The 18,744-nt window shown below is 45.2% G+C and overlaps 1 protein-coding gene across 1 annotated transcript in view; it reads right to left on the bottom strand.

The window, feature by feature from the left end:
- The window catches only part of tnr (tenascin R (restrictin, janusin)), a 165,619-nt gene that overhangs the window by 125,634 nt on the left and 21,241 nt on the right, over positions 1-18,744 (bottom strand). The window contains exons 4-5 of the mRNA XM_072274562.1: positions 16,341-16,491; positions 8,308-8,577 (exon numbers count right to left, since the gene is read on the bottom strand). Of these exons, the coding sequence (XP_072130663.1) occupies positions 8,308-8,577; positions 16,341-16,491 (421 nt within the window). The remainder of the gene's footprint in view (positions 1-8,307; positions 8,578-16,340; positions 16,492-18,744) is intronic.

Genomic DNA, 18,744 nt, shown 5'->3' with positions numbered 1-18,744 from the left:
GAAGGGGCAGAGGCCCTATAAAGAAGGTGGGGGGAGGGTGGGAAGGAGAAGGCTGGAGGGTTCCAGGTGAAAAACCAGTAAGGGGAAAGATAAAGGGGTGGGGGAGGAGAAGCAGGGAAGTGATAGGCAGGAAAGGTGAAGAAGGAATAGGGGAAAGCACAATGGGTAGTAGAAGGAGGTGGAACCATGAGGGAGGTGATAGGCAGCTGGAGGAGGGGGCAGAGTGAAATAGGGATAGGGGAAGGGAAGGGGAGGGAATTACTGGAAGTTGGAGAATTCAATCTTCATGCCAAGGGGCTGGAGGCTACCCAGGCGTTATATGAGGTGTTGCTCCTCCAACCTGAGTTTGGCCTCATCATGGTAGTAGAGGAGGCCATGTATGGACATATCTGAATGGGAGTGTGAAGCAGAGTTGAAGTAGGTGGCAACCGGGAGATCCTGTCTGTTGTGGCGGACGGAGCGGAGGTGCTCGACGAAGCGGTCCCCCAATCTGTGTCAGGTTTCACCGATGTAGAGTAGGCCGCACCAGGAGCACCGGATGCAATAGGTGACCCCAACAGACTCATAAATGAAGTGTTGCCTCACTTGGAAGGACTGTTTGTGGCCCTGAATGGTGGCAAGAGAGGAGGTGTAGGGACAGGTGTAGCACTTACACTTACAGGGATAAGTGCCGGGTGGGAGATCTGTGGGGAGGGATGTGTGGACCAGGGAGTTGAGGAGGGAACAATCCCTGCAGAAAGCGGAGAGGGGTGGAGAGGGAAAGATGTGCTTAGTGGTGGGGTCATGTTGAAAGTGGTGGAAGTTGTGGAGGATAATGTGCTGGATCTGGAGGCTGGTGGGGTGGTAGGTGAGGACAAGGGGAACTCTGTCCCTGTTGTTCTGGCGGGAGGATGGGGTGAGGGCCAAAGTGCGGGAAATGGAGGAGATGTGGGTGAGGGGATCATTGATGACGGTAGAAGGGAAACCACGATGCTTAAAGAAAGAGGACATTTGAGATGTCCTGGAATGGAAAGCCTGATCCTGGGAGCAGATGCGGCGGAGACGGAGGAACTGGGAATAGGGAATAGCAGTTTTGCATGTGGCAGGGTGGGAAGAGGTATATTCGAGGTAGTTATGAGAGTCAGTGGGCTTGTAGAAGATGTCAGTGGACAGTCTGTCTCCAGAGATGGAGACCGATAGATCAAGAAAGGGGAGAGAAGTGTCTGAGATGGACCAAGTGAATTTGAGGGCTGGGTGGAAGTTTGAAGTAAGATTGATGAAATTGACGAGCTCAGCATGGGTGCAGGAAGCAGCACCAATGTAGTCGTCAATGTAGCGAAGGAAAAGTTGGGGAGCAGTACCAGAATAGGTTTGGAGCACAGACTGTTCCACATAACCAACGAAGAGCCAGGCACAGCTGGGGCCCATGTGAGTGCCCATAGCTACACCCTTGGTCTGGAGAAAGTGGGAAGAGCCAAAAGAGAAGTTATTAAATGTGAGTACCAGTTCCGCCAACCGGAGGAGGGTAGTGGTGGTGGGGAACTGGTGAGGTCTATTGTCCTGAAAGTAGCGGAGGGCCTTGAGGTCTTCTTGATGGGGAATGGAAGTGTATAAGGATTGGACATACATAGTGAAAATGAAGCGGTCAGGACTGGGGAACTGGATCACCCCCATTGTTGTATCATTATACACTTCCCAGTTACACACACTTGCTATATCCTCAGATAAGGTCTATAGCAGAAACAAAGTTGTTAAATAGGTTTATCCTTGAATTGCTACTGTCATTCAACAACACCTTTGTTCCACCACCATTCCATTCACATTTGTGTCACTTCAACCTCATATTATACTTCAACACCATATGACCTTATCTGTATTTCAACATTCTTTCCCCAAATATCAACTACAATTGACTCAAACAACTCCAATTTCTATGTGCTAACCCATTTTTGACAAAGGTGGTCCCTCCTCTTCCATTACCCATTATCAGATCGCATCTTGTATCAATATAATCTTGTATCTTAAAACTTAGAGAAGATTAGCTGCACAGATATAACATCAGGTTTATTTAGTAAATTTTCAACAAATTGCTTAAATTCTTGATCATTACTAGCTACTTTATTAAGCACAAATTTTCTGGGAAACAATCACTGCAAACGATAGCCTGTAACTTCCATTCAGAGTTGAGCTTCTGAACTGCCTGTACGACCTGACATTTTTGTGGTGTGAACAAAAATTGTGAAGGTGCAGGACAGTTGCTGCGTGATGTGTACAGACCAAATCTCAGCAGTGGGGCCTGGGACTGGGCCTGAAAGTGAGAAACGAACGAGCCAAAGTTTTACCATTGCTGCAGCAGACAGAGCCAGTTCAAAGCGGCAGATCTGAGGTGAGGTAGAGTTGGGGCAGTGGATTCTGGGTCTGGGAGCAAGGAATGAGCAACAGTTCGGACAATTTAAACACTGGTCCAGATTGAAAGGGACAGGTGGTTGTCGGGGCTGGAGGAGAGGGACAGGCCAGTGTTCAGCTTGTTCCTGCGCTGGCCGTGACCTGCATCTTGGACTGGTTGCAGTGATGAATGGCTTTGTGGCTGTGAGGTCACTTTCATGAACTTCAGTTCTGAATGTTATTTGCTTACTTTTATTATCTGCATGACTTGTTTTATTTCTGCACATTGGGTGTTTGACAGTCTTTTCTGAAGAGTTCTATTGGGTTTCTTTGTTTTGTGGCTGCCTGTAAGGTGACAAATCTCAAGGTTGTGTAAAGTCTACATACTTTGATAATAAGTGTACTTTGAAATTTGAGTATTAGTTAACAAGCTTCTAGTATTCCATTACAGGATTAGAAAAAATTCATTCACAACCCTCCTTTGAAATCTGAACGTTATTTATTCCTTCTTGTAAGGTTAAAGGAGGAGAGAGGAGGAGATGACGGCGCGACACAGCGCGCGCAGCCATTCCGAATGACTATCAATTATGTGTTAACTAGAGGGCTGTGCACAATCCGGATTTGATGGAGACAGCCGTGAGAAGCACAGAGAAACACCTGGAGTAACTTCTGAAATGCCTGCTTCGCTGCCGCTGCTACTGTGCAATCGAGAATCTCTGGAGACGAAGGCCCCAAGTCCTCAGCTTTGTCTATTGCCTGTTGCCGGGGCTGGGGTTGAAGCGCTCGGCAGAGATGGTGCTCGGTGCTCGGTGTTGGAGAGCTGGTCAGAGGCTCTGAGTTTTCTGACGGACTCGGAGTCGGACAGTGGTCAGATGCTTCCAGGATGCTGCATCGGCAAGTTGGCAGCGCTGGAGGTTCACCATCTGCGTGAGATGATGGGACTTTCGAGAGACTTTGAGACTTTTACTGTGCTATGGTCTGCTCTTATCAAATTACGGTATTGCTTTGCACTGTTGTAACTATATGTTATAATTATGTGTTTTTTGTTAGTTTTTAAGTCGGTTTGTCATGTGTTTCTGTGATATCATTCTGGAAAAACATTGTATCATTTCTTAATGCATGCATTACTAAACGACAATAAAAGAGGACTGCGTGTCCTCATCATCATAAGGCATCATTAATAACTTCCAGAATTAGGCCTTTTATCTCCAGATGTTTTTCTGCAGTTTTTAAGATAATTTTAATACTTTTCTGCCCTACTTTTAGATTGATGTACAATTTACCACACCTGCCATGAAAGTGACAAACTTTAATTTATCAATATCAGAGATTCCTTTGTTCACCATAATGCACTTCACACACTGTTTTAAAACTGTAACCTGGATATTAATAGGTCCCATTGACACTGTCTTCTGTACTTTCTGTGGAGCCTCTACATATGATATACCCATTTCCAGCCGAACACGCTGCACTTTCACAGCTTTCTTATGTACAGTACAGGATCCCTGCATAAGCAAAGCTATGTTCTTCTCCACAGTTGCTTTATATGAGCCTAACTCCTTCTCTACAATTGCCATAATTACATTCTCCACCACATCTACCAGACCACTTTTTACCCTTACCCACAGTTGCTATATGGCCAAACGTCTGGCACTGAAAGCATTTCAGAGGGGGTGGCACATAGACTCGAACTATAAAACACATATAACCTAAATTAACCTTATCCAGCAACTTTTTTCGTCAAATTTAATCAACACTGATCAGCTCTCTGCTCTTACTCCACTACAAAACCTGTTTAAATGTTCAGCATCCACAACTTATCCCCTAACTGAATTATTTTTAACTTAGTTCACAAATAAATCTAAAGGCACTCCAGAAATTGCTCCTCAAAGCCACTGTCTGTCAATATGATTTCTTGGTGTTACTTTCCTTCCTCCTACAACTTTTAATCCCAAAGCTTTCTCACATTGCTTACTTTCTTTACAAGATACTAAGAGTGCCCCATTTTTTCAAGACCTTGCATCCACAATACCTCTTAATGCTTTTTTCAAATCCGAAGTTAGTCTAATTGGATTGATATCAGACATACTGTATGCCCACGTTCAAAACTCAACAAAACTTTAAACTCTTCCTTCCTTTTTTATTTAAATCCTGTCTACTGCCTCCATCACTGGACAATAAGCCACTACAATCCTCAATCAGCTGCTTATTTTTCCATGTTCCTACTCATTCGCCCTCCTCCACACGGCTCCTGTCACCCAGTACCACCTCTCGTTCACTATCTCTTCTTCTCCATCATTTCGTGCCATCTCTACTCCTCTTCCTGCCTGACAGCAATTCCCAACAGCAGGTTCAGTCCTCTTCTCCAACCCCAATCAGGATTCCCGAGTCTCCCAGGCCTGTGGAATGATCTGACCTCATCTCTGGAATCCAGTGGCCTGTCCATGACCCTAACCTTTTCATATTTGTTATTGCCAATTAACTAATTCACCAATCAATGTTCACCTAACACTTTGGAAATGAGCGTCCTTTAGGTTCCCACTAGCTGAAACAGAACAGTAACTACTGTGATTTACCTCTGACCTCTGGTCAAAATGGTGCCAGCAAACAACGATTCCTCAGGCGACGTCTTCCGGAAAGTCAGTTATTCCAGTTTTTCTACGTATTCTACTTACTCTTCTTATCTTAATTTTGTTTTTGAGGAGACTGTGACTTACAGTTGGTAGTTTGATCAAGTGAGCTAGGGCTCTGCTGTTCCCGAGAAAACTCCAAGAGAGAAATGTGAGCATGAGCTACCACACAGAGATGAGAAGAAGGGCCACGATAGACTACATTTCTCTCTGAGGAAGATTGAAACATCGAGACAAGTGCAGAGGAGAGTGAACGGTTCTCGGCGGCATTGCTGGGTTTGAGTAGCTGCCCTCGGCGAAGCCGCTGGTTCGAGTCACTGCCCTCAGAGGTGTTACCAAAATTCTGGGATTTATGGATTGGACTGTAGTTCATATTGGCCCCTTTCAGTTCTGCTTTTTTCCCCTCATGTTCTTGCCCATTCTTTCTTGTTACTGATTGGTGGGCTGGGGATTTGGGATCTGATGTTTTTGTTGTTTCTCTATGTGGGTGATCTATCAGTTTTTGCGCTAGGGACTGGTTGTGGGGTTTGGGGTTTGCGAGTTTTTGTTCTTTTTCCTTTCATGTGGGTGGGGGAGGACTGATGTCTTTCTTTCAACCACTAGGGCTTTCTGTATTTTATGGCTATTTGGAGAAGACAAATCTCAGTTGTATTCTGCAAACGTGCTTTAATAATGAAATGAATCTTTTGAACCTTTGTACACATTTCTACAATAAGTTCTAATTAGCCTGGGAATGTGTTAATGTATTAATTTTATTTTTGACAAATATGAGGTGATGACACACCTCAGCAATTTGTAAATGATGAGAAGCCAGAAGCATCGAAAAAACAAAGATTTAGAAATAGAAATTCAAACTCTACCAGTGCCTTATTATATACAGAGTGTAGCCCAATCCAAAATATAACGTTGCAAAATGAATGATGAATTCTTATGGAATAAATCCTAAGTAATACACACAAAATGATGGAGGAACTCTGCAGGTTAGGCAGCATCTATGGAAATTGCTTCCAAAACAGTCAACATTTCAGGCCAAGATCCTTCACTCTGCCCTCTTAACTCTTCTCACCTGCATATCACTCCCCCCCCCCCCCAGTCACCTCCTTCATCCCTTTCTCCTATGGTCTGCTCCCTTCTCCCATCAGATTCCTTCCTCTGCAGCACTTTACCTTTCTTACCCACCTGGCTTCACCTGTCAGCTTCCAGCTATCCTCCTTCCGCTCACCCACCTTTTCATTCTGGCATCTTCCCCTTCCTTTCCAGTCCCAAAGAAGGGTCTTGGCTCAAAATATTGACTGTTTATTCATTTCCATTGATGTTGCCTAACCTGATGAGTTCCTCCAACATTTTGTGTGTTGCTTTAGATTTCTAGCATCTGCAGAATTTCTAGAGTTTGATCCGAAGTGTGTTGGTGATATGCTCCTGTTAATGGGGGAGCCTCACATGAGGGGACATAACTATGTCTCAGTCAAACAGCAAAGAAACAGCCCATAACATCCATACCAACCATCACTAACCCTATTTCCAGTACAGGCTACCATGCCCTGGTGATTTAATTGCTTGCCCAAACGCTCCTTTAATGTTGTGAGAGAATTTACCCTCAACATTTCCTCAGGCAGTGCAATGCACATTTCACCCCCTCTCTAAGTAAACATAATATCCCCTTAGATCCTTTCTAAACATTTGATTCCTGGCCATAACCTACATCTTCTGGTTTTAGACACACATATACTAATGGGAAAAGTTTCTTAATCCTTTTTTCCAAATAACAATCTGGATTGACTTCAGACTAACTGGCCTAAGGTTGCCTCTCATAATTTGGAGCACCTCCATCAGGCTGCCACTCGGCTGCTCCTCTTTCAAACAAATCAACCCCAGCCTATGCCGTCTCTCCTCATTACTGTAACACTCCGTCCCTGACGTCTCCTCTCCAGTGAAATGAAGACCTTCCTGGGAGCATGGCACTGAAAACTATACACAATATTCAAGCAGCAGCTTAACCAATGTTTTATAAAGATGTACCAAAGACTTTTATACTCTTACATTCTATGTCTGAGCTAGTGAAGACCAGCACTCTGAATACATTCCTCACCATTCCATCTACTCATTCTGCCTCCTTCAGGGATTTTTGGAATTGTTCCTCAGTTGCTCAACACTGCCTAGGGCCTGACCAGTCATGGTGAGTATCCTACTCCTACTGGACCTCCAAATACATCGTCTCACACTGATCAGGATTAAACTCTATCTGCCATTACTCTGCCCAGTTCACCAGCTGATCAAAAACATTCTACTGGTTTCTGGCACAGATTGTAATTTGGTCCCTAATATGGCCTACTCTTTTTCTTTACTCTCTTGCTGTTAATACATTTATAAAATACTGCTACCCTCTCTGTAATCTGGAAGGGCCTCCCCTCTTTAATATTGCCATACCTATCATAGGCTTCCTTTATCAAACTCTGATACTTCTTGACATCTGAGTTTTCCTGGACATGTCATCCTTAATCTTCATCGTAAGGGAAATATATTGGCACTGAATGTTCATCATTTCATTTTTAAATTACTTCCTCTTCCCAAATGTAGATACACCTACAGTAGTTTCTCCTGGCTGCTAACGACGTTGAAAATGGCCTTCTTCCACTTCAGACATTTAACTTCTGGAATATTCTTGACCCTTTCCATAGCTACTGTGAAATCCACCTAGTTATGGTCATTGTCTGTAAACTGTTCACCCACTGACACTTCATCCACTTTCCCAGCTTTATTCCCTAGGATTAGGTCCTATGCTGTTCCATCCCTAGTAGGACAGTCTACTAACACAAAGCTCTCCTGAATGCAGTTCAAAAATTTCACCCTGCCTAATCTTTCCACACCAAGGTAATCCCAGTTGAAATCAAGGAAGTGGAATCCCCTACTAAACAAAGCGTATACACGAGGCATCCTACTATCCATGAAATGAAGCTGGTTTCCTAATTCAAACACCAAGAACAACAAGTTCATGAACGACATCTGAATCAAGCACTAAAGAATTAGAAACAAAAGAGAATCTGCAGATGCTGGAAACCCAGAGTAACGCAGACAAAATTTGCTGGAGGAACTTAGCAGGTTAGAGAGCACCTATAGAGACAGATAAAGGGTCTCAGCCTAAAACGTGGACTGTTTATTCCTCTCCATAGATGCTGCCTAACCTGCTGAGTTCCTCCAGCACATTGTGCTTGTTACTAAAGAACCAGATATAAACATCCTGTACTGACACCTAAAGATGGAGATGACAGTGGTGGCTCACATTCCCTAGACACAGGCATAATCAAGACGTTACCTGTGGTAAAGGAAGCAGTCACCGGCTGGCTTTGTCTGTGTCCCTGGATGCCGGTAACCGACACCTGGTAATGTGAGGCAGGTCTCAGGTCCTGCAAGGTATACTGGGTCAGTGTGGGCTGCAATCTCAGCACTGACTTGTTAAATGTTCTATCAGTCTGTGCGTATGCCAGGTGGATATAGTCGATGTAGGCCTTCGGTGGTGTCCATTCCACAAAGGCAAAGGTGTCAGCCACCTCCCGAATGGTGATGTGAGTTGGTCCATCAATTGCTAAAAGATAAAATGTGACACTGTGTTCAGCAATGAATTAATATGCCATTGATCACAAATGTCCCCAAAGGGGAAACTTTGAGTAAACTTAACCGGAGATTAGCTTCAGATAGAAAGCTTGCTCTGCTTGGTGAATCACTCCCAGCGCTGATTGCCCAGTGCTAACTGTGTGGACTTTCTTCTTACAACTGATCATGGTTTGATACAAATGAATGGTTCCTTCAAAAATTCACTGAAGAATCAAACATGCTTCTGCAGGACTGGGGTTAAACTGGATAAAGCTGGTGGATTTTCCACCCTAAACATACATGTATGTTGGATTTATCCAATCAAACATTGGTACCCAAATTCTCAAAGTTCCATGACCTATGAGACATGAACTCCCCTGCACAAATTTGTGCTATCTTCTCCTAATTACTCCCTGCCTTCAGTCCTTCTAATATACTTATGAAAGGTTTTAAGATTTTACTTAATCTTACTTTCCAAATTCATTTTGTGACCCCCTTTTTGCCCTCTAATTTATTGAATTCTATCTGATATCTCCTGAGAACTTCAAGTGACATGTTCAGTACCAATTTCCCCTACCTGTCATGGTCCGGTCCGTGAAGTCCGTATTCTGGCTCACGGTCCAGTCCATTGATCCTTGCTCCAGGTTTTCCTGTCTACCCTGTTTCTGTTCCTGTTAAGCACTAATTAAGGCAGCTGATGCCTGTTGGGGCTGGCTGCATAAATACCTCCAGAGACCAGGGTGTGGCTACTGGATTGTTCTTGTCCTTACTCCTTGTCTCCCTTCCTCTGCCTTCTGTTTCCTCGCCTGAAGCCCTGCCTTGTCTTGCCGGTAACTCTCTCCTCCCCTGAAGTTCTCGTCTTGCCTTGCTTTGCCAGTAGCCTTGCCTTGTCTTGCTGTCTGGTCCTGGAGCCACCCTGTACCTAGCTCCCTTCCTGTCCCTTGCCTCCGCCCAGGTAAGCCAGGCTGTCTTGCCGTTACCTGCAGTTGGTTCTGTCCCTTCCTGTCCCATGCCTCCGTCAGGTGGTGATCTGCGCCCTGCCCAGGAGTACCGCGCCCAGCCCAGGAGAAGCCTGCCTAGCCTCAAGCCTGAAGACTCCAGCCTCCTGCCTAGCCTCAAGCCTGAAGACTCCAGCCTCCAGCCTCCTGCCAAGCCTCGCCTCCAGTCTCCAGCCTCCTGCCAAGCCTCACCTCAAGTCTCTAAGACTCCAGCCTCGTCCTGCCTGCCATCCAGGCCTCGTCCTTGCCTAGTTCTCAGGTCCTAGCCAGAGGCAAGACCCAGGTACTGGGTCCTTGTCCAGTCTCTGGCTCGGAGTCCAAGCCCGAGCTCCTAGCTCTCTTGTTCAGTCCTGTTCTGGGTTCCCGGTTTTCATGTCCATGTCCTTGCCCTCACCCTGTATCCTAGTCTTGTCCTAGTACTTCAGTGTCTGTGTCTTAGAACATCGAATAGAACATAGAATAGTACAGCACAGTACAGGCCCTTCAGCCCACAATGTTGTGCGACCCTCAAACCCTGCCTCCCATATAAGCCCCCACCTTAAATTCCTCCATATACCTGTCTAGCAGTCTCTTAAACTTCACTAGTGTATCTGCCTCTACCACTGACTTAGGCAGTGCATTCCATGCACCAACCACTCTCTGAGTAAAAAACCTTCCTCTAATATCCCCCTTGAACTTCCCACCCCTTACCTTAAAGCCATGTCCTCTTGTATTGAGCAGTGGTGCCCTGGGGAATAGGCGCTGGCTATCCACCCTATCTATTCCTCTTATTATCTTGCACACCTCTATCATGTCTCCTCTCATCTTCCTTCTCTCCAAAGAGTAAAGCCCTAGCTCCCTTATTCTCTGATCATAATGCATACTTTCTAAACCAGGCAGCATCATGGTAAATCTCCTCTGTACCCTTTCCAATGCTTCCACGTCCTTCCTATAGTGAGGTGACCAGAACTGGACACAGTACTCCAGGTGTGGCCTAACCAGAGTTTTATAGAGCTGCATCATTACATCGCGACTCTTAAACTCTATCCCTCGACTTATGAAAGCTAACACCCCATAAGCTTTCTTAACTACCCTATCCACCTGTGAGGCAACTTTCAGGGATCTATGGACATGTACCCCCGGATCACTCTGCTCCTCCACCCTACCAAGTATCCTGCCATTTACTTTGGACTCTGCCTTGGAGTTTGTCCTTCCAAAGTGTACCACCTCACACGTCTCCAGGTTGAACTCCATCTGCCACTTCTCAGCCCACTCCTGCATCCTATCAATGTCTTTCTGCAATCTTTGACAATCCTCTACACTACCTACAACACCACCAACCTTTGTGTCGTCTGCAAACTTGCCAACCCACCCTTCTACCCCCACATCCAGGTCAGTAATAAAAATCACGAAAAGTAGAGGTCCCAGAACAGATCCTTGTGGGACACCACTAGTCACAATCCTCCAATCTGAATGTACTCCCTGCACCATCACCCTCTGCCTTCTGCAGGCAAGCCGATTCTGAATCCAACTGGCCAAACTTCCCTGGATCCCATGCCTTCTAACTTTCTGAATAAGCCTACCGTGTGGAACCTTGTCAAATGCCTTACTAAAATCCATATAGATCACATCCACTGCACTACCCTCATCTATATGCCTGGTCACCTCCTCAAAGAACTCTATCAGGCTTGTTAGACACGATCTGCCCTTCACAAAGACATGCTGACTGTCCCTGATCAGACCATGATTCTCTAAATTCCTATAGATCCTATCTCTAAGAATCTTTTCCAACAGCTTTCCCACCACAGACATAAGGCTCACTGGTCTATAATTACCTGGACTATCCCTACTACCTTTTTTGAACAAGGGGATAACATTCATCTCCCTCCAATCCTCCGTTACCATTCCCGTGGACAACGAGGACATAAAGATCCCAGCCAGAGGCTCAGCAATCTCTTCTCTCGCCTCATGGAGCAGCCTGGGGAATATTCCGTCAGGCCCTGGGGACTTATCTGTCCTAATGTATTTTAACAACTCCAACACCTCCTCTCCCTTAATATCAACATGCTCCAGAACATCAACCTCACTCATATTGTCCTCACCATCATCAAGTTCCCTCTCATTGGTGAATACCGAAGAGAAGTATTCATTGAGGACCTCGCTCACTTCCACAGCCTCCAGGCACATCTTCCCACCTTTATCTCTAATCGGTCCTACCTTCACTCCTGTCATCCTTTTTTTCTTCACATAATTGAAGAATGCCTTGGGGTTTTCCTTTACCCTACTCGCCAAGGCTTCTCATGCCCCCTTCTTGCTCTTCTCAGCCCCTTCTTAAGCTCCTTTCTTGATTCCCTATATTCCTCAATAGACCCATCTGATCCTTGCTTCCTAAACCTCATGTATGCTGCCTTCTTCCTCCTGACTAGATTTTCCACCTCACTTGTCACCCATGGTTCCTAAACCCTACCATTCTTTATCTTCCTCACTGGGACAAATTTATCCCTAATATCCTGCAAGAGATCTCTAAACATCGACCACATGTCCATAGTACATTTCCCTGCAAAAACATCATCCCAATTCACACCCGCAAGTTCTAGCCTTATAGCCTCATAATTTGCCTTTCTCCAATTAAAGTTTTCCTGTCCTCTCTGATTCTATCCTTTTCCATGATAATGCTAAAGGTCAGGGAGCGGTGGTCACTGTCCCCCAGATGCTCACCCACTGTGAGATCTGTGACCTGACCCGGTTCATTACCTAGTACTAGATCTAGTATGGCATTCCCCCTGGTCGGCCTGTCCACATACTGTGACAGGAATCTGTCCTGGACACACTTAACAAACTCTGCCCCATCTAAATCCTTGGAAAGAATCAGGTGCCAATCAATATTAGGGAAGTTAAAGTCACCCATGATAACAACCCTGTTATTTTTGCACCTTTCCAGAATCTGCCTTCCAATCTGCTCCTCTGTATCTCTGCTGCTACCAGGGGGCATATAGAATACTTCCAATAGAGTAACTGCTCCTTTCCTGTTCCTGACTTCCACCCATACTGAATCAAAAGAGGATCCTGCTACATTACCCACCCTTTCTGTAGCTGTAATAGTATTCCTGACCAGTAATGCCACCCCTCCTCCCCTTTTTCCGCCCTCTCTATCCCTTTTAAAGCACTGAAATCCAGGAATCTTGCACTTGGGTCCGTTCCCAGCCACTCACCTTTGACACTACCTGACATACACTTTATTCTTTCACTGATGAAACTTCCAATATTATCTGTTAAACACCTAAATTTATCATCTTCGCCTCTTACCCTTGCAGACACAGGCTGACTCTGAGCTCTTACTACCTCACCTTTGCTACAGATTTTTATAAAATATTCTACTTACTTATTCACAATGCTCCATTTATATCCCATCTCTTATTGCCCTTGAGTCATTGCAGTTCTTCTAATGAAACTACTGTTTGTGATTTGAGCGGAGTGTTATAGGATTTAGATTCAAGTGACAATGAAGGAACAATGATATCTTTTCAGGTCAGTTTCAAATCGAACATACAACCGTGTAGCACAGGAACAGAGCCTTTGGCCCAAGATGTTGTGCTGAACCAAGTGAACTAGTAATTAATTGCATAACTAAACGAATCCCTCTGCCTACACATGATCCATATCCCACCATTCTCTGAGTATTCATGTCTATCTAAGACACATTATCATATGTGCTTCCACCACCAGCCATGGTAGCATATTCCAGATACCTGTTACTCAGTGGAAAAAGATATCCCCACACATCTCCTTTGAACTTTCTGTAAATGCTTGACCTCTAGCATTTGACCTTGGGGAAAAAAGTATATTTATATATATTTATCTATTTAGTGATCTAATGTGGAACAGGCCTTTCAATGAGCTAGCCACCCAGCCTATTTAACACTATCCTAATCACACCTACATTGGACTGTGGGAAGAAACCAGAACACCCAAGGGAAACCCACGTGATCACGAGGAGAACATATAAGATACTAACTGAACTCCTAACTCTGACACCCCAAGCTTTAATAGAGTTGCACTAACCACGACACTACTGTGGCACTATGGCTGCCTCTCATAATCTCATAACCTTCTACAGTTCTCCCCTCAGTAACAATCTGTCCAACCTTTTCTTACAGCACTTGCTCTCTAATTCAGGTAACGTCCCAGTAAACCTCTTCTGCTCCCCCTCCAAAGCCTCGACAGCCTTCCTAAGACAGGATGACCAGAAATGAATGCAGTATTCCAGAGGCAGCAGAACTGAAATTTTAGAAAGCTGCAAAATAAATGCTTGATCCTTGAGCTCAGTGTCTCAAGTAACACCAAGCATGGCAGGTGTTTTTTTTTCACTATTCTACCAAACTCTGCAGCCTTTCAGGGAGCTAGGGACTTGGACTCCCAGATCCTTCTGTAAGTCAACACTGTTAAGGGTCTTGCCTTTAAAACTGTATAGTCCCTTACATTTGATCTCCTGAAGTGCAATATCTCACACTTGCCTTCATCTGCCATTCCTCTGCCCATATTTGCCATTGATCTATATCCTTTGGTAGTCTTCTACACGATCTACAACACCATTGATCTTTGTATTGTCTGTGAGCTAGTAACAACACATCCATTTTCATTTTCATCTGGGTCATTTATATATATCGCAAACAGCATAAGTCCCAGTACAGAACCCTGGAGAACAACACTACTCATGGACCTCCAGCCAGAATAAGTCCTATTGGCCATTACCTCTGCAAGCCAAGTCTGAAAGAAAGCTGCCAAGTCACTCCAGGGACTTTGTCAATGCCTTCCTAAAATTCACTTAGACAGCGTCCACAGTTCACCGTTGTCACCTCCTCAAAAACCTCAGTCAGATTTAGTCAGAGCTGACTACCCTGTAGAAAGCCATGATGACTCCCTAATTAGTCCATGACTTTCCAAATGTACATCAATCCTATCCCTAAGAATCCTTTCCATTCACATCTCTATCACCGATGTAAAACTCACCAGTCAATAATTTCCAGGATTATTTCTACTCACTTTCTTGAACAAAGGAACATCAGTTATTTGCCAGTCCTCTGGGACTTCACTCGTGGCTGGACAGGACAGAATGATCTTGTTTAAGGCACCACTGATCTCACCTCTTGCCTCTCTCAATAACCTGAGGTCCATCCCCTCACTACCCCCTCCATTATCTCAAAATGCTTTGGCGCATTTAGGATGCTGTGCACAGCATCCACTTCCTTCTCCTTGGTAAATACTGATCAAAGTATTCACTTAGGACCTCACCCACATCCTCAGCCTCCAAGAACATTACCTCCTTTATCCTTGAGTAGTCCATTCCTCTCACTCTTGATGTGTGTTTGGAAATCCTTAAGGTTCTCTTTATTCTACTGACCAAGGACTTCTCATGGCCTTTCCTGGCTTTTCTAATTCCCTTCTTGAGTTCCAGCTTCCTTAGAGTTCTCAAGGGCTTTGTTTGATTTTAGGTTCCTAAACCTTACATGTGTTTCCTTTTTCTTTTTGACAAAATTCACCATTTTCTCAAATCCCAGGTTCTCTTACCTCGTCATTTCTGTTCTTCTCGCTGGTAGACAGCTGTCCTATATCCTGTGCAGTTGATCGTTGAACTCCTCTAAACAAACTTGCCCAAGATCAGCTGTTCCCAATTAAGTCTCCCTAGTTCTTATCTAATTACACTTGTAACTGATTCTGCTCCAGTTTAATATGCCCCCACAGGTGCATACTTATCCTTATTTGTAGCAATCTTAAGAAGTAAGGAATTGTGATCATTGCACCCTAACTGTTCCCAGTCACCAGGTTATGCTCTTTTCCCAATAGGTCTAGTGTGACTTCCACCCCACCCCCATTATTGGACTATCTACATATTGATTTAAGAAATCTTCCTGAATATTCTGAACAAATTCTACCATGTCTAAACCTTTTGCACAAAAGAGGTTCCAATATATATTGGGGAAGATTAAATCAACCATGACAACCTTCTTGTTAATCTGCCTGCATATCTGTTCCTCTGTGTTGCAGAGGAGGGAGGGGGAGACTGTAGCAGCATAATCATATCACAGTGGTTGCACTTTTTTTATTTTTGAGTTTCCTATATAGACTCAGTGGATGTTCTTTCCATTACATACCCTCTGAGTGCAGCTTTGGTATTAATTAATAGGGCAATTCCTTCCCATTCTTTTATCTCCCTCTCTATGTTTTTATTTTTTATTTTGAGATACAGCGTGGTAATTGGCCCTTCTGGCCCAATGAGCCTGTGTCGCCTAATTACACCCATGTGACCAATCAACCTACTAACCTGTACAAATTTGGAATGTGGGAGGAAACCAGAGCACCCAGAGGAAATCTACATGGTCACTGGGCGAACACACAGCCTCCTTATAGACTGCAGCGGGAATTGAACCTGGGCCGTTCCCACTGTTAAGTTTTCTTCTAACTACTATGTTACCATGCTTCCCTATCTTTTCTAAAACATCAAAAACCTAAAACATTAAGCATCCATTCCTGTCCCCCTCTCTGTTGTAGCCACAATGTCATTGTTCAATGTAGTGTATCTTGATCAGTAGTCTCTACATTCATCCCCCTACCATTTTTATTCTAAGCATTAATATAACAAGCTTCAACTGTTCATTCCATTATGTCTATTACCTTGGTTACAGACGCCGGTCAGGACATCGACCTTCCCTGCAATCCCGCTACATTCTGACCCGGTGACTGGTCACTTATACTTTGACTGAATGAAGTATTAACTCACGGGTGGAAACCGTTGCTGTTGCTGGTGCACTCCTTGCCTGCTCCTTGAGTGCGACCAGGTTGACTGTGTAGTCTTCACCCGGTCTCAAACCAGTCTGGTTGAAGGAGGTCACTGTTGTGGGAAGCTGAACTATCATACCTCCTTCATTACTCTGAAAGACAGACATAATATTACACTGCGCCAGAGAGAACAGTTCCGAAGTGGGGAGGGGAAATGAGGTTTGTGGGAGGAATAGAGAAAACTAGAGTAAGGCAGCAGCAGAGGGATGAAGCCCTGTCTGTGATGAGAGCCATTGACGAGGATAGATAGGACCCAAATGCTGGTGTATCCGAGGCTAGGATCAAGAACTGAGTACAAAACAAAGTGCTACACCATATCTCTGGTTGGGTTTACAATTGAGCACAGAGGCTCTGTTCAAGTGCTCTTTAAATACTCACTTCTTAGTGCTAAAATGTGATTGCCTATTAGCAGGACCACACCAGCTATCCATTCTCCAGGGAGTCAGAGCATCCAAACCCTGGAAGCTGGCGCCGTTGGGTGAGCATTGTAACAGGACCACCTCCACCCTCCACCATGGCCGACTCCTGACGGCCCTGGCCGCTCGGAGAGACAATGATTGTTGTCATAGATGCGCGCCAGATCCAAGATGTCCCTTTCAGGAACCCAGCACCATTCTTCGGTTCCAAATCCTTCCCAGTCCACAAGGAACTGCCAAACACCCCAAACAGTTCGTGTATCTAAAATCCTTCTCACGGTGAAATCCTGTTCCCCATCCACAAACCTGGGTGGTGTTGGGACTGATAGTGGTGGGGCTGGCTAAAGGACTGGTTTCATTTGGAAATGTGGAAGGTGGGATTGATCTTAAGGGTCTTGGGGAGCTGCAAGGTGTAGGCCACCAGGTTTACTTTCCTGAGAATCCTGAAGAGTCCAGTGAATTTGGGTGTCGATTTCCTGGACACCACTCGGAGAGGCAAATCCTGAGTCTATTGGCCAGACCTGTTGCTCCGGCTGCAGAACTGGTCCTCTTGCAGTTAGCCTTCATTTCAGCCTTCTGGGTAGAAGCTAACAAAATCTCCCTTGTCCTAGTCTATTTCTCCTTGCAACATCGGACAAGATCTCTGATTGCAGGAATTCCAACCTTGGCCTCCTGCTCAGGAAGAGTGTTGGAGATTACCCAAACTGGCTTTCAAACGGAGGCACCCCACGCACTGAATGCCATGAAGTGTTGTGGGTGGCCTCCGCCCACATCAAATTGTTGCACCACTCATCCGGTCTTTCAGAGGCCAGCCTTCTTAAGGTTTGTTCCAACTCTTAGTTTATCTGCTCCATCTGGCCATTGGACTGTGGGTGAAACCCCAAGGAAAAGCTCACTGTTGCCCCAATCATCTTACAGAACACCCTCCAAAAACATGACGCAGATTGCGGAACACAATCTGATACAATGTCCGCCAGAAAACTGTGAATCCTGAAGACTTGGTGCAGGGTAATTTCTGCCAATTCCACTGCAGATGGGTAGTCTGTCCAAGGTGATGAATTTACAGGCCTTTGAAAAAGATCCACAATTACCATGATAAAGGTCTTCCCCTTGGAAGGAGGAAGACCCATGACAAGGTCCATGGAGATGTGTGCACATGGTGTGTCCAGAACAGGCAAAGCACGGGGGGGTGGGGGGGAGGAGCCCCTGAGGTTGGGTATGGGATTACTTGTTCCGGGCCACATTTCACATGCCTGCATGTATTGATGAACCTCTCTCACCATTTCAGGCCACCAGTATCTTCTCTCGATGAACTTGAGGGTCCTAGCAATCCCTGTGTGCGTGGTCATTCTCAATGCATGCCCCTACTGAAGAACTTGAGACCAATGGAACTAGGAACAAACAGTCAACCCAAGGGCCATTCTGAGGATTCTCCCCTTGTGCCTGGGCCTTCCAAACAAGGGTGTTGATTCCCCAATAACTTGGCGCTATCACTTCGGCTTGGGGCAAAATGGTGGTACGCTGCTCCACTCTTCCAGGTTCGTCAAAATGACGGGACAAGGCATCTGGCTTCTGGTTCTTTGACCCTGGTTAATAGGTCAGGACAAAAATGAAGCGATTAAAGAAAAGAGACCACCTGGCCTGCTTGGAATTCAGTCTCTTGACCGCCTGAATGTAAGCTAGGTTCTTGTGGTCTGTCTGCACAATAAAAGCCCCCTCCAGCCAGTGACGCCTCTCCTCCAAAGCTAACTTGACCATGAGCAGCTCCCTATTTCCAATGTCATAGTTCACCTATGCCGGGGATAACCATCTGGAAAAGAATGAACGTGGGTGCAGTTTATTGTCTGAAGGTGTCCATTGAGATGACATTGCACCCACTCTGACATCCACGGTGAAGGGAAGATCCGGATTAGGTGGCACCAAAATGGG

Source organism: Mobula birostris, chromosome 12, assembly GCF_030028105.1.
Source record: "Mobula birostris isolate sMobBir1 chromosome 12, sMobBir1.hap1, whole genome shotgun sequence".
Taxonomy (NCBI): Eukaryota; Metazoa; Chordata; class Chondrichthyes; order Myliobatiformes; family Myliobatidae; genus Mobula; species Mobula birostris.
This window is presented reverse-complemented; position numbering and strand designations above follow the sequence as displayed.